We start from the raw sequence: 15,619 nt of genomic DNA, 5'->3' as shown, positions 1-15,619 counted from the left end.
ATTGTTAGTTTGTAAAATGCTTTAATTCATCTGGGTTCAGGGAAAGATCTTCTGGGGAGACCTTGCCACGTACACAAGGCTTCACAGAGTAGGTAATCCCAGATTTTACAGTTTAATGCCCAAGTGACTTCTGAATCCACAGCCTCTTAAGAGTTACTGGTATAGAGGTGTTACCCTCCTGTTCACCTTACTAATTTGGCTTCCACTTTATACCCTTTAGTTTCTTGTGAATATCCTCTGCAGCGTAGTGTGATTGTTATTGCTGAAGCTCAGTGGTCTTCTTTGTCTACCAGGTTCAGGCATGGTGAAGTCATACAAAACTGAATCACATTGTACTTCTATGAACTCTGCTGTATTAATCAGTTCTGTTTCCAGTCTGCTGCAAAGTATTGCTAACCGAACCTACAAGATTTTTGTACCTTTGCGCTCAAATGGAACTAACAGTAAACAGTCTATTATTACCTACTTCTTGTTCTTCTAAAATCATATCGTGTTAGTGGTAGAGATCATGTGCTGTTAGATCTGAAGTTGGTTAAACTGAATTTATTTTTTCAGTAGATGTATAATTGCCATATTTGTAGGAGATGATACTGACATGGGACGGTGTAATCCTTCTTTTTTGTGTAGTACAAAAAGACATTTTGAAATAAGTGTTAGTTGTCTATACTATCTATCCAGTTTGTCCTCTACAGGAAAAGCAATTTTGTAGGTGGACTAAAGTAAAGTGTTCTGGAAGGACACATTTACAGTTTTTGTAAATCATAATCTTTGTTCATTAAATTCGTTTTAACAGCTGTAAATAGTGAAGTGTCATTGCATTGCTTGCCATTCAGCTTTGTTTTCCAGTAAGTTTCTTACATATGTATCGTCTTAAATGTTTGGTTTTGTACGTAGAAACTGTTTTACTTTTCTAGCTCTGCTAATACCGAGCATGTTTTGTTTTTGCTTAAACTGTTTTTAGTGTGCTGTGTAATGCAGATTTCATATATCTTCATTTGAACCTCTATTGACAAAGTATAATTATGTTTACCATTTTTCATGTAAATGTTTAAGGTTTTATTCAGGAATCCCAGAGGGTACCTTCATCTGGAAAAACATTTAATCTGAGTTTACGAACGTGTACTGATATTCAGGAACCAATGAGATTGCGAAGTGCTACCACGTCAGGTGCTCCTGGAGTTGAAAAAGCTAGAAATAATGTTCTTCAGAAAACAACAGGTTAGTAACAGAAAATCATTTTATTGTTAATCCGTACATATTTAGATTTTTGAAGATACCGCTCTTTTTGGAGGTATGAAGAATTTTAAATTTACAGTTACAGCTACTGCAAAATCGCAACTCATCCTCTTGACCAGCTACATCATGGTTACATGAGAAGGTCATTGTTAGAAGAAAGAAATAGTTTGTCTCAGTAGTTCACATTTAGAAAAAATCTTTCATGAGGAGACTGTTAACGGGTTAAGCTTACATCAGAGCATGCAATACATCATGTTTTATATTGTAGTGTGTGTGTAAGTTTAATACTGTGTGGCAGTGGGAGAATGCCAAACAACATCCAACATTTTAGACGATGGATAACTTTTTAAAACTGTATAAAATGTCAGCTTAGTAGAAACCGTGCTAACACATGAATACACTGGCAGTAGACTCAAGATACATTGCATTATGGGATACATATGCTTTTAAAAGCGCTATACTGTACAATAGTCTTCATGTGTCAGTGGCTGTAGTACATATGCATATGTGCAAAGTCTACCAAATATACTTATTAGCACACCCCCCCGCCCCCAAAAAAGACCTCTCTTTCCAGTTTAAATATGGATGCATGCATTCAGTATTCTGGAGTGATTTTAGCACTGCATATTGTTAACATTTATGAATATGATTATTGTGATTGTTTACAAAACAGCAGCTTGAGAGAAACATCCAAAGCAAGGTATGATTAACAAGAAAATGGTAGTCCTTTTTCTAACCATTTGACTGTATCACAGTTTTTATAGTAAACTGATACTCCCGACTGTAAGCCCAGTGTAGGTCACATGTAACACAGGAAATGGAGTTAGAAATCAAAATGAAACCTGAGGAAGGAAAACTGTGTGACAAGAGTTTTATAATGTGAGGACCTGTTCTATCCGTCACTTGTGCCAACAAGTCAGAAACAACATGCATAAAAATATGCAGCATACATAAATAAAGGTAACCGTAATTACAGCAAATAATTGTAATGTGAAATTGAACAGGAATACATTAAAAATTTGTGTAACTAATTTGAAATATTTAGGCCAGTTTCTTTAGTCTCTGAAACCAAATCCTGCAAAAAAATTTTACTTGATCTGTAAAAGGCATGGCTTAACAGTTAAGTACTGAATTTGCAAAACCATGGTTGAGTAGTTTATTACAAGCCAGGCAAGAAAATGAACATTACTGGAGAACAAGATGGCTGCAGTTCTGTAGACACTACTTATCTTAGCTCTCTCAAAAACTCTGAACAAAACTGTGATAGAGAAAAAAGTTGGACTGATGTTTGGAAAATAATACTCCAGTTATCCCTTTGATATATCATAGAAACGCCTGGGTGACTTTAAAGGATTGAAAGAACTGTAGGTAATCAAGATTATTGCTGCCATGTGGTATGAAACTCAGAAATCAAAGCCACCACCACATTGTCAAAGGAAGAAAACAACATGGAAACTACAAGAACAAAATATTCTGTTTTACCGTCACCAGGGAAGGATGCAACATCAAAAAGACAAAGGACAGTTAAACAACTTGAAAATCCAAAAACTGCATCCAAAAATAAACCGGACCAACCAGCTAATCTAGAAGACATTAAAACAGCTTTACTTCCTGTTCACCAAGCTATACAGGATCTAACTTTACAATTTTAGTCATTTGGTGAATCTTTCAACCTGATCCAAACTTGAATAGAGAAATCGGAAACAAAAATACTAGAATCTGAAATAAAAATTGACAACATACAGCAGAACACAGACTTTAACCAGAAAGCAATACAGGACATGCAGTCTAAATTAATAGACCTTGAGGCACATTCATGCAGGAATATTATTATTAGAGGAATTCCTTAGTTACACAAAATAACCTGATAACCAGAAAACAAATCCTGAATGTTTTACTAGATGGCTCTGTTGAAATGCAGCAAGTATTAATAGAGAGAGGGCTCATCGTGCATTGAGGGAAGTCCAAACATCAAAAAATCGTAGACCAGTTTATGTAAAAATCCTGAACTATTAAGATGTCTCAAACATCTTAACTAGCAGCAAACAAAAAAAAAAAAAAAGTTTCCTTACTTGGATAACAATCGGATCTCCATTGCTCAGGATCTTCCGCTCCAGATACGGCAGGCAAGGCAAGCATTGTCTCCATTTTGCAGATTCCTTATCAGCAGAAAAATGAAGTTCCAGATGAAATACCCACATTCATTAATATTCTTCATTAAAGAAACAAAATACTTGATCGGTACAAGAAAGGAAGCTAAATAAGTTTTTTTCTAGCTGTTTTTAAGGAAATACCTGAGCTGTGAATGAGCTGTTGGAGAAAAACAGTTATCTAGGCATACTTGCGGCCGAATTCATGTTGCTCTGGGGGGGGGGGGGTAATCAGTAATTGAGCTTGGGTTTCTTTTGTCAGACCCATCACTTCCTGTACTATAACACGAGGTGGTAGGGGAAGTAGAGAGATCGCTGGGTACAGAAAGAAAGCTCCACATTGCGCAGCCAAACAATTTAAGATGTAACTAAATCCTGTAGCACTGGCATTTACAGCATGTGCCCCCCAGCAAGATAGCATCTTCCACAACCACCTATTTCATGGGGATGTGTGCGTGATGAATATCTTTCTGTATATATCCTAGGAATTGATAAGAAATGACCCTACAGTGACATTAACTCAATCTGCAGGAGTTGTCCATCTAACAGACTTCAGAGTAAGGTACTGTATGAAGAAACTTTTGCTGTAAGAAAGGAAGGAATAACTGGAAAAATAAGGTATAAAGTGGATGCAGAGCTATTTTTAAATTTTAAACTCAGGAACAGACTTGTTGAAGTAGTGAGAAAATAGCATCTTGCCGTGAAATACTGAGATTATGATTGTATTAAGAGCTGTTTTCATTTAAGCAGGAAGTATCTGCATATAAGATGATGATAGAGTAAAACTATTTGGCAAGCTTGTTAACTATACTTATGATTGATACGCCACAGAAAGTAAAGACTAAATGCTGAGCTAGAAAATGGAAGTCTTTAAAACTGGCTATTAATTACCTATATTGGGAAGGAAACCAGAGAGCCTTAGCAAATGTCAAGTGGTAACAAAAGTTATAAATGTTTATCGTTAACCACTATGGCTAACCTATAATAATTTTACTGGATAGTGCTAAGTGTAGGAGGGGTGGTTCCTCTTTAACAAGTTGACAGTAGTACACAGTAAATGTTTAAGTATAAAGGTTTGATTTAAAATCTAAAACATTCTCTTCTTTATTAACTTGGGGAATTTGTACAATGGTGTATATACTTACTCTGTGTTAGTATCCTTGTTCTCAAAGACACAAAATTGTTACTACATTAGAAGAGACAGGGTAAGGATAGTAGAAGTTGAGTTGAGGACAAGTATGCTAGGCTTATTCGGTATTCTTGTTGTATATGAGGGGAATAACAGGTCTACATTATCCCACATAAAGTACACTTATGATATAATCCAAAACAAAATAAGTCAATTAAAATCACTTTTATTATTTTTCCCCTCCCTTTGTGGTCCACAGGAGTAATGATTAGGCATGGGGTGGGGGTGGGGGCAGGAAGGAGCATGTCATTCGGCTAGATTTTGTAATAAGTCATACCCGTAGCAAAATCCATAACGTACAGCACCAACTTTTAAAATCATCACATAGTTTAAGGCTAAATGTGGGAGATTGAGTCCTAGAATGTGAGGGGACTGCAGACAAGAGATAAAAGAAATCTGTTATACATCTCACACGTAAATCTAAAGCGAATATAGTACTAATTCAATAAACACACCTAACAAAGGAGCAATGGGTTAAGGTGGAAGAGAAAAAAAATGGATCAAACAGATTGTAGCCTCAGTGGAAAAGTCTAACAGTGTGGGGGTGGCTATAATAATTAAAAATTAAAGGACAATATCATAAAAAGCGAATCTGATAAAAATGACAGATGGTGTTAAATAACCTTAGTGATCCAGCTGTACAGAAACGTATTTTAATCCTTAATATATATGCCCCCTGCAGTAATCATCAAAACTTTTTCATGTCACTATATAAGATCCAAAACAGCAAAAAACGATGGCAGCACCAGGAAATAAAGTTCAAGATTTAATCCACGAATTCATGACAATTCTCCAGGTAAAATACAAGCCAAAAGTAAGCGCTTTCGTCTCGTGCAATGGAGACTTCTTCAGACTGTTGGCTTACACATAAAAAAACACATTTAAATACTAAAATAACAGTCATTTGAAAATAATTGACAATTAGTGATTAAAAGCTAAATTAGCTGTTTTTAAAACAACAGTCAGCATAGTACTGACTAGATTCCCTAATGCTTCAATCCCTTCCTTTTTAAATACATTATAAATTCTTCTCTATTATTAAGTCCTGGGGGAAAACATGCATTTAATCTAACCTGCCAGCAGTACTCCAACCACCCTAATTCTTCTACATTAATACTTTTGACATTGGGATGCACTGAATCTATTACCAAACACTTAAAATTAATTTTACATCTATTTTCCACATAATGCTTACCCATAGCATTCTTTACATCACCCCTGCCTATGGCATAGTGGTGTTCATAGATTCTCCTATACAATTCTCTTTTAGTTCTACCTACCTAAAAGGAGCTACATCCTACACATATTAATAAATAGACAACATTTTTAGATCTACATGTAAATCTGCCTGGGACTTGTACTAATGTTTTACCAAGTGTAATTTCGTGACTATCGGTGTATAAATATTGACAGTAATTACAATTGAAACACTTTACCATTCCTTTCCTTTCTTCCACAGCCTTATTTTTATTTAACTTCTTTTGAAAAAAATCTTTGAAGTTTTTTGCACTTTTTTGTACAAATTTGGGTTCATCTCCTAATTTCTGTATAATTTCACTATTTCCTTTGAGTATTCCCCAATTCCTTCTAACTATACTTTTAATAGTATTAGAATATGTACTATTCTGTATTGCTAAAGCTGTAGTAAAGTCTGCAGAAATTTTCTCCTTTGGTTTCATAAATCATAAGATCTAAAAAATTGATTTTTTCTGTATTAAAATTGTGCGTAAACTTAATATAGGAACAAACATTGTTGATATATTTCAAAAAGTAATTTAATTCATCAACAGTGCCATCCCATATTATCAGAACATTGTCAATAAATCTCAGCATTTTGGTTATATATTGTGCAAAAACACTTTCAAAAATATTGGCCGACTCCCATCCTTGCATAAAAATGTTAGCATAACTAGGGTCTAACGCAGCACCCATAGCCACACCATTTGTCTGCACAAATAATTGATCATAAAATTCTAAGTAGTTATGGCTCAAGACCAAATCTATCATCTCCATTAGCAGTCCCAGTGTGTTAGAAGAGAATTCTCTTGATTTCAGTAGCTCCATTCTAACCATCTCCATGCCTTCTTTATTTGGTATCACTGTATATAAAGAATTTATATCTAAAGTTAGTAATATATCAGAGTCAGAGACCTTAATATTGTTAAGCTTGTTCATACAATCATAGCTGTCTTTTACGTATGTGGTGCTCTTGGGTACCACTTTTTGTAGATGTTTATCAACTAAAATAGACATTCCCTCTGTCTTACTATTTCTGCTGACTACTATTGGTCTTAAAGGAGGAGAATCAATATTTTTATGGATTTTAGGTATTCCAAAAATCCTACTTATCTTGGGATTATTATTAGTTAGTTTCATTTTCTCATCTATTCTTCTAGCATAAAACCACTCATCTATACATGATTCTATTAATAAAAATCCCTTCTTTATTTCTATTAAATTAACTGGTTTATAAAAATTGGAATCAGATAGCATTTCTTTCATTTTTCTTTCATAATCATCTCTATCCAACAAAACCATCGAACCTCCTTTGTCAGCCTTAAAAATAAGTATATTTTCATCTTTGACTAAGGCATCAAAACATTCTTTCTCTTTTTTGTTAAATTAAAATATTTAAAGTTGGTATCATTTTCTAACATTTCTAACATCTGCATTTCACACACATTAAGAAACATTTCCAGTTGTTTAGATAAAGGTGGATTATAACAGCTAGGTTTGTAAAATTCACAGTTGTTTTGTTTTTGAGTTCCCACTATTAATTTGAGGTTTAATTTCCTCACATAATCTCTTCTCATTGATCATCACTAATTTATTTGCCCTTTGTGCCGGGGCGAAATTCCACCCCTTATTTAGCACACAGCAGTCATCATATGAGATGTTCTTACTACATAAGTTAATAATTTTAAAGTTCACAGTATCTTCCTGCACATCTGGAGATGCAGTTTGTGATTTGTGATAGTTTCAAAGCAGTTAATGAAAGGAGAGCCAAACTGGTCCCTAAAGGTCTTTTGCCCACTGGGGATGCTTCTTTCTGTCACCAGCAAACATGAGAAATGTAATCAGGATCAAAAGAAGGGCTCTAAGGACCCTAAAGGAGGGAACCATAAACATATGGCTCCCCTACCTCTAGCCAGCTGGAGCCAAAGATCTTTGGCCTTTCTGAATGTCTCTGTGCTGTCTTGGTTCAACACCTTGGGACTGTTCTCCCATGGCACCGACTGTGGTGAAGGCCCCTTCCCCAATACTTAATGTCCCTAGCCCTTTTTTGTCAAGGGGGGGGGCTTCTTTGTGCAGGGTTCATTAACTTTACTCTCCCTCTACTTCCCACTAAGTTCCCTCCTGAGTTCTGTTCATCTCCACCTCAGTTCCGAGTCTGTCCAGTTTGGGCCTGGTTCTTGGAACCTTCTGCTATAGCAAGCAGGCTTCCAAGCCAGATACCCTTGGTAGCTTCTTCATCTCGATCGGTCTAATCGGTTGGGAATTTGACACCTGCTGAGCTGGAGCAGCTGATATGGTTGCTTCTGGCAGCCCAAATACAGTTGGGTCTGATTCCGTTGGCCGTGGTCTCAGACCTTAGACTTCGACCTCAAACTTGTTTTCTCCCTTAGGCCATATGGCTTTGCAGTTCCTGGAGCCTGTTGCCTTACCACCTGAGGGTAAGATCCAGTGGCTTGGGCTGTTGTGGCTGCCACACCAGCCTTTACCTTCTTGACTCTGACTATTCAGAGCTGAGCAGACCTTCGAGCCTACCCTTTGGGGCCAGGGTTTCTGTCCCTCCCTCTCAACACTTTGAATCTCAACAGTTTGGATCTGGTCTCTGTGTCAGGGCACACAGGGGCAGCTATGGAGTCTAGCATGTCTTTGGAGACTTTAGATCCTAGAGATGCTGGTGGATTGGCTGGTGCCAGTCAGCATCTCTCCCTGTTTGTCTTTCAACTCGCATCAACCTGCTGTGAGACAATCCACTTCAACTAGCCACCAAGCTACCCTGCATCCAGGCCCTCCTGCCTCTTCCTCTTCTCCTGCAAATTTTCCTGGATGGGAAAGTCATGGCAAGAGGTGGTGCAAAAGGAAACACTTGAGGTCCCTAGAGGAATCCTTTATCAAAGATACTGACCTTGAGGAAGAAGGGTCCCCAAAATCCCTCCATGATGATGCCTTTTTTTTGTTGACCTTATGAAGTTGCTTCACAAGCCCAGGTGTTGGAAAGCCAAAGCTCCATATACAGAGGAGTCACTGTTTCTGGAGACACTTCGGGTGGGCCATCCATGTCCTGGGTGGTTCCTCCCATATGCACTTATTGAGTTTGTGTCTCAGAGAGCCTGGTGGGAGTCCGAAACGGTGGAACCATTTCCCAAGAAGCCTGATAAGATCTTGGCCTCTCTAGGGATTGTCAACGTTGAAATAATGTTCCCACTGTTGATGTTGTGGTGGCAGCAGTCACCAAAAAGGGCATCTTGGAAGTGAGCTCATCTGTTTACCCCTAATAGGGAGTCTAGGGCACTGGACTGGTTAAGGAAGCTGTCCTACATGTCAGCCATTTTTGCACTGAGTGCTTTAAATTACCTGGCTCACCCAGTGAGACTTAAGTGGGACATCACGTCTGAAGTGTCGAGTGCTTAAGACACAGTAGAATCCAGAGTCTGAAAAGACAGTAGATACTCAGTTTGTCCACTTTGTAATTTATAGTTAACATGTCCATGCATCTGCTTACAGTGCAGCAGATGGCACATCCCAGGCTGCTGGTGCCAGCATAGCCATTTATAACCACGGTTTGATAAGACTCTGTAACTTTGTGGACTGCTTCAGGGTGTCCTTTATTAGTGCCACCTACAATGACTCTTCACTGTTTGGACCTACATTTAAAGACACTTTGACCAGGAGCACGTAGGATGGAAAGTTGCTGTCTATCATCAGACTAAGTTTTGCCACCCCCCAGTGGACTTTATGCAGGAGTCAGAAGGAGGGAAATGCCTCTTTAGAAAAGTGCAGCAGCCTTTTCAGGATGCTCCTTTGGAAGCTTCTTCCCTGTAGCGGGGGAGGTAATCAGAGCAGGCGCTGCCTGTGTAGCAGAGGTGGTCAGCAGAATCATGGTTTCCAGTGTCCTTGAAAAGTTGCCCGACTGTCTTGCTCTGTAGGCATTTGGGGAGTAGATTGACCACACTCCCTGAAGCTTAGGAGACCATCACCGCAAACACATGTGTGCTAAGAGGCATATCCAGAGGTTACACAATTAAATTTTTATTTACCCCAAATAAGAATACTGAGCACCTTCCAGATGTGCCATCCTTTCAGAGAAGGGAGGCAGCTACCAAAATTCAAAACAAGTTAGAAAGTAGTCATCCAAAAAGTCCCACCAGATTAATGTGGATTTAGCATTTCAGATTTTTTTTATTCCAAAGAAGACAAAGACATATGTATGTATATATATATATATATATATATATACATATATATATATATATATATATGTGTGTATATATATATATATGTGTATATATATATATATATATGTATATGTATATATATATATATATATATATATATATATATGTATATATGTGTATATATGTATATATATGTATATGTATATATATATATATATGTATATATATATATTTTAAAAACAAATTTTACAATATGTTATAACATTAAAAAATAAAAAAATGGAATCACACAAAAAACTTGTATCTACATACAATTTTAAAAGCATTAAAAACAAACAAATACAAAAACTAAAAACACATATTAAAATATGCAAAAAATTAAAAATATTTATTTACAAACATACAAAATTAAAATTTTGCATAAAAAAAAAATAACATATTGCAATAAAAACATATAATTTTTACCCAAAATGTATAAAACATATATAATATATTTCATATGCATATATTATATAACAATAAAATATATATATTTATATATATGATATATACAATTTTGTATATTTTATAAATATGATATTAATATAAATTTAAAATATGATATGTAATATTAAAATATATATGTAAATAAAATATATAAAATATAAATGTATATAAATTAAAATATATATTATAAAAATTATATAAAAAATTATAAAATTAAAATATAAACAAGATATATATTTATTAAAAAACCTTTTAAAATAAAAATTCAAAATAAACATATATTGTATAAATATATAATAATATTATTATATCAAATAAAATGTATATATTTTATTTATATTATTAAAATTTTGCACCAAAATATATTATAATGAAAATAAAATATAACACATATTTAATATCACATATAATATATTATACAATAAAGTAATATAATTAATATATATTAATTTTTTTTGTAAAATATTAATTTAATAATTTCAACATAATAATTAAACATTATTTTCGATTGCAAATTTAAAATTAATTTATTATTAAAGAAATCTTTACAACATATTGTTAAATTTTATTGAATTAATTAAAAATAATTTTTAAATTTATATAATTTTTATACATATGGAAAATAAAAACCCCAAACAAAGTTTAAAACAAAAGATTATATAAACAAAAAAATGTTAACCAAAAACCCCCACGGGTAAAACATAAACAATTCCAAAAAGGGTAAAAAAAATGCAAAACCTGAAAAAAACCCAATTTGAAAAATTTTCTCCAAAAAACACAAAAAATTTTTAAAAATTTTTTTCCTTTAAAAACCCCCTTTTTTTTAAAAACCAAAAACAATTATAAATTGAAAATATTAAAAATTTTAAGAAATCCCTTTCAGGTTTCACAATTTCCCCAAAAAAAATTAAAATTGACCAAACACCCAAAGCTTAAACCCCCAGCAAAAAACCCAAAACCCAAAGGGGGCTCCAAATAAAGAAAAACCCAATTTAACACTTTTAATTTAGTAAAACCCAAAAACCCTAAAATCACCAAACCCCAAAATTTTTAAGTTTTCCAAATTAAAAAAATAATTTTTAAATTTTAAAAAAAAATAAAGGGTAAATAAAAATAGGAAAATTAATTTGAAACCCATTGTTTAAAAAACTGTTTAAAATTTTTAAAATTTTTTTTAAAAAAGGGGGAGATTTTAATTAAAAAGGCCCAAAATTAAAGGTTTAAAAAACTTATTTAAAAAAAAAAAATGGGGATTTCCCCGGGTTTTTTCCTTTAATAAAAATTTTTAAAAAAGTTTCATTTTTTAAATTTATTTTTAAATCAAAAAAAATTTTTCAAAGGAGGGGGAAAAAGTTCCAAAAAAATTCATAAGGGGCCTACAGAAAAAAATTCAGCCCCTTTTGGCTTGAAAGTTAAAAAAAATAAGTAAAATTTGGAAAAAAATTAAAAATGGGGAACTTCAAAAAATTTTGGATAAATTTGGTAGGGTTTTTCTTAAATGTTAAATTTTAACCCCCAAGGATTAAAATTTAAAAATATTACTACCTCAAATTGAAAAAATTGGGGTTTATACGAATATAGTTTGAATAAAATAAACAAATTTAAAAACAAAAAAGAAAAATTTCAAGGCAAATTTAAATCGTTTTTACAATTGCCACAATTGGGGTATTGTTCGGAAATTATTTTTTAAATTTAAAAAAAAATTTTAAATTTTAAAATTTAATTAATTTTTTTTAAAATATTTTTGAATTTTTAAAAAAGTTTTAAATTAAAGTAAAAAAATTTTTTTGTAAAGAAAATTTAATTGAAAAATATAAATTTATTTAAAAAGGTAATTTAATAAGGTTGAAAAAATAAAGAAAAAATTTTTTAAAGGGGGTTTTTGTTAACATAGTTTTTTTGAACTAAAATTTTTGTAAATTTTTTTAAAAAAACCTTTTAAAGCCCACCTACAAAAAATCTAAAAAAAGTCCTTTCCCCATAAAAATTTCCCTTATTATTCAACCCGTTGTTTTAAAAATTCCCAAAAAGGAAATTTAAAATTTAAAACCAAAAAATTTTTAAAAAACCACAAAAATTTAAATTCTTTAAAATTTTTCCCTCCGGGGTTTCCAAAAATTTTGAAAAAAAACATGTAAAAAATGTCCTTTTTAAAAATTTAAATTTAAAATATAAATTTATTTAATATTAAAAAAAAAATGTGAAATTTTTAAAAAAAATTTTAAGATAATTTTTTTGGGTATTTTTAAAAATTCTTTTAATAGATATGAATAATTTTATATAAAAATGTTTTAAATTATATTTAAAATTTATATTAAAATTATTAAAAAATTGCAAACAATAAAAAACAAAAAAAAAATAATAATACCCCAAAAAAAAAAAACAAGAAAAAAAAATTTTGGGCAAAAACAAAAAACAGAAAAAAAAAAATTTTAAAAATTTAAAGCCCAAAAAAAAAAATACAAAAAACCACACAAACACAAAACCTTTAACCAATATTTATTTTTTTTCCCCTTTTTTAAAATATTTTTTTTTCCTTTTTTTTTTTTCCCCTTTTTTTTTTTTTTTCTTTTCCCTTTTTTTTTTTTTTCTTCTTTTTTTTTTTTTTTTTTTTTTTTCTTTTTTTTTTTTTTTTTTTTAAAAATTTTTTTTTTCTTTTTTTTTATCTTTTTTTTTTTTTTCTTTTTTTTTTTTTTTTTTTTTTCTTTTATTTTTTTTTTTTTTTTTTTTTATTTAATATTTATTTTATTTATTTTTTTTTTATATATATATATATGTATATACATGTATATGGATATATATGTATATATACATATATATGTATATATATATATATATGTATATATATATATATATATATATATATGTATATATATATATATGTATGTATATATGTGTATATATATATATATATGTATATATATATATATATATATATATATATATATATATATATATATATATATGTGTGTGTATATATGTGTGTATATATATGTATATATATATGTATATATATATATATATATATATATATATATATATGTATATATATATATATATATATATATATATATATTTATGTATATAGAAAGCATTGTCGTACCAGATGGGCATTCATCTTGCATCGTAAGATTATAGAAATATGTCTTTGCAAAGCATAAATTTATCAGTAAGTCAAAGGATAAGATCCAATTACCAGCATCTTTCAGTTTTATTGGTACCAGAAAGTAGAGAACAAGTTTCAAAGTTATAGAAAAACTGGCAAACAAAATAGAAACATTAGATCTGATATTGTACATTTTTTTCATCTCCTCCTCACAGATGGGTCACAGATCAGATCCTCCCATCCGACTCTGCCGCTACAATGCTCGTGACAACTAAAGAAGCTCTTGGACACTCCCTTTACCCACACTGCGTCGGTCCCTGTTCCATCAGATCTCGTTTGCCACTTTGCGAAAGACATGGTCCTTCCTAGAGCTCTTGGATAGTCAGATCGTATTTCTTTAATTATTGTTTTTTTTCTGTAATTCTCAACCTTCAGTACCTTACTGTTGAGCTCCTCCTCCTCTGATTAGAAAACTAACTCTTTTTTTTCCTCTGGTAACCGCTTTTTATTACGTTACGTCTCTCTCTCTCTCTCCCTCTCCCCTGTAACTGTCATTTTATTCGTACATTTTTTCCCTCATTCCTTACCTTTATAGGTAGTTCTAACTACTGATGTTCTTCATCTCACATTGCTGCAGTCCTTACACTTGGGTAGTCCGCTGTCCTCGGTCGGCCCGAATATCAAAGTATAAGGCTGACGTCGGTCAAGGCGCATTTGACTGACATCAGGACGTCAGGGTACAAATGCGCATGACCGACGTCATATCCTTAGTCTTTTTTGCCGCATGGTCCGATGCAGAAGCAGTATTGCAAGTGCCGGTTGGCGTTCTGAGATTTTTCGTTTTCGAAGTTTCAGACCGAGTTCAAAGTTGGCTAAGTACCCCGTTGGGGAATATTTTAGTTTTTTCTTGCCTCAGTGATTTACCGGATGTCAGAAAAAGTCAATAATTGCATTTCTTGTGGGAAACAGATACCGCATAGAGATTATCATACTTTGTGTATTCCTTGCTTAGGGCCTGAGCACGACGTTGTTGGCTGTCGCTCTTGTGCTAGATTCAATAAACGCACTATAAAGAGAAGGTTGGATTGTGCCAGGTTAGTCTTTGGGAAGCGGTGCAATTATAAAATGCCGTCGGATGCTCCGCCCGCTTCTTCGAAGAAGCGCAAGGACAAAGCAGTTAAGCCTAGGCTAGAAGAACCGTCTGTACCGGACGCCGGTTCTTTAGAGGTGTCGGGGAGCCGGTGGCTCCACCGGAGGTTTCTTTGTGTTCCCAGGGTGAGACTTTATTATTGCAAGATGTGGCCTCTCAGGAGGCAGGTCAGGCTGAGGGGGCTTCTCAGGTTACTATCCCTCCCTTCCTAGGGTGGCTAGGCCCTCTCCTTCTGTTTCAAAGGCTTCTCCCAGGGGCAGGCCAGGTTCAGTTTCAATTGGTGTCACCCCTAGTTCTTCTGGAACTGTGCCCAAGAAGCATATGCTTAAAATGGCAGAAGATTTGATTACTTTGATTAGGGGTTCTATGCCCCCTCCTGATAAGAGACCTAGGGTGGAGCCTGAGCTAGGGAGTTTTGAGCAGGCTTCAGATGTTTCAGAGTCTTCGGCTGAAGACTTGCAGGAGTACTCTCCTTATTCTGATTCTGATGTGGATGATTCTACTCCTTCTGCTTCTCCTCCTGAGGATTTTTCTTTTCAGAAACTCTTCATTCCATGAGGGAGCATTTTAAGTGGGAAGGTCAGGACTTCTCTGATTCCAGGAAAAGGCTTAGGGAATTTTTGTTTTACCCCAGCATAGGCCTTTGGCTATACCTCCTGTTTTGGATGTAGTGGAAGATGTTTTTACAGAGGCTTCTCTTAATCCTGATTCTTTGCCTCCTGCTCCTGTTAAACCGGATAGGTATTACAGGGTGCCTGAAGCTCATAAGTTTCTTTTAAGAGTCCTAGGGCAGACCCAGAAACTGTTAGCCAGGGGCCTAAAGGTGTTAAGGCTTCTGTTGTAAAGAATCCGGTTCCTGCAGACAAAGAAGCCAGGGCCTTGGATAGATGGGGAAAG

The 15,619-nt window shown here is 33.5% G+C and overlaps 1 protein-coding gene across 1 annotated transcript in view; it reads left to right on the top strand.

The window, feature by feature from the left end:
• Positions 1–15,619, top strand: part of RALGAPA2 (Ral GTPase activating protein catalytic subunit alpha 2) — a 4,189,194-nt gene that overhangs the window by 1,019,024 nt on the left and 3,154,551 nt on the right. Inside the window, exon 16 of the mRNA XM_044060158.1 lies at positions 1,054–1,218. Within this exon, the coding sequence (XP_043916093.1) occupies positions 1,054–1,218 (165 nt within the window). The remainder of the gene's footprint in view (positions 1–1,053; positions 1,219–15,619) is intronic.

Source organism: Protopterus annectens, chromosome 1.part2, assembly GCF_019279795.1.
Source record: "Protopterus annectens isolate FY-2018-M chromosome 1.part2, PAN1.0, whole genome shotgun sequence".
Classification (NCBI taxonomy): Eukaryota; Metazoa; Chordata; order Ceratodontiformes; family Protopteridae; genus Protopterus; species Protopterus annectens.
Note: the sequence above shows the minus strand (reverse complement) of the source record. Positions and strands in the feature narration are given on the sequence as shown.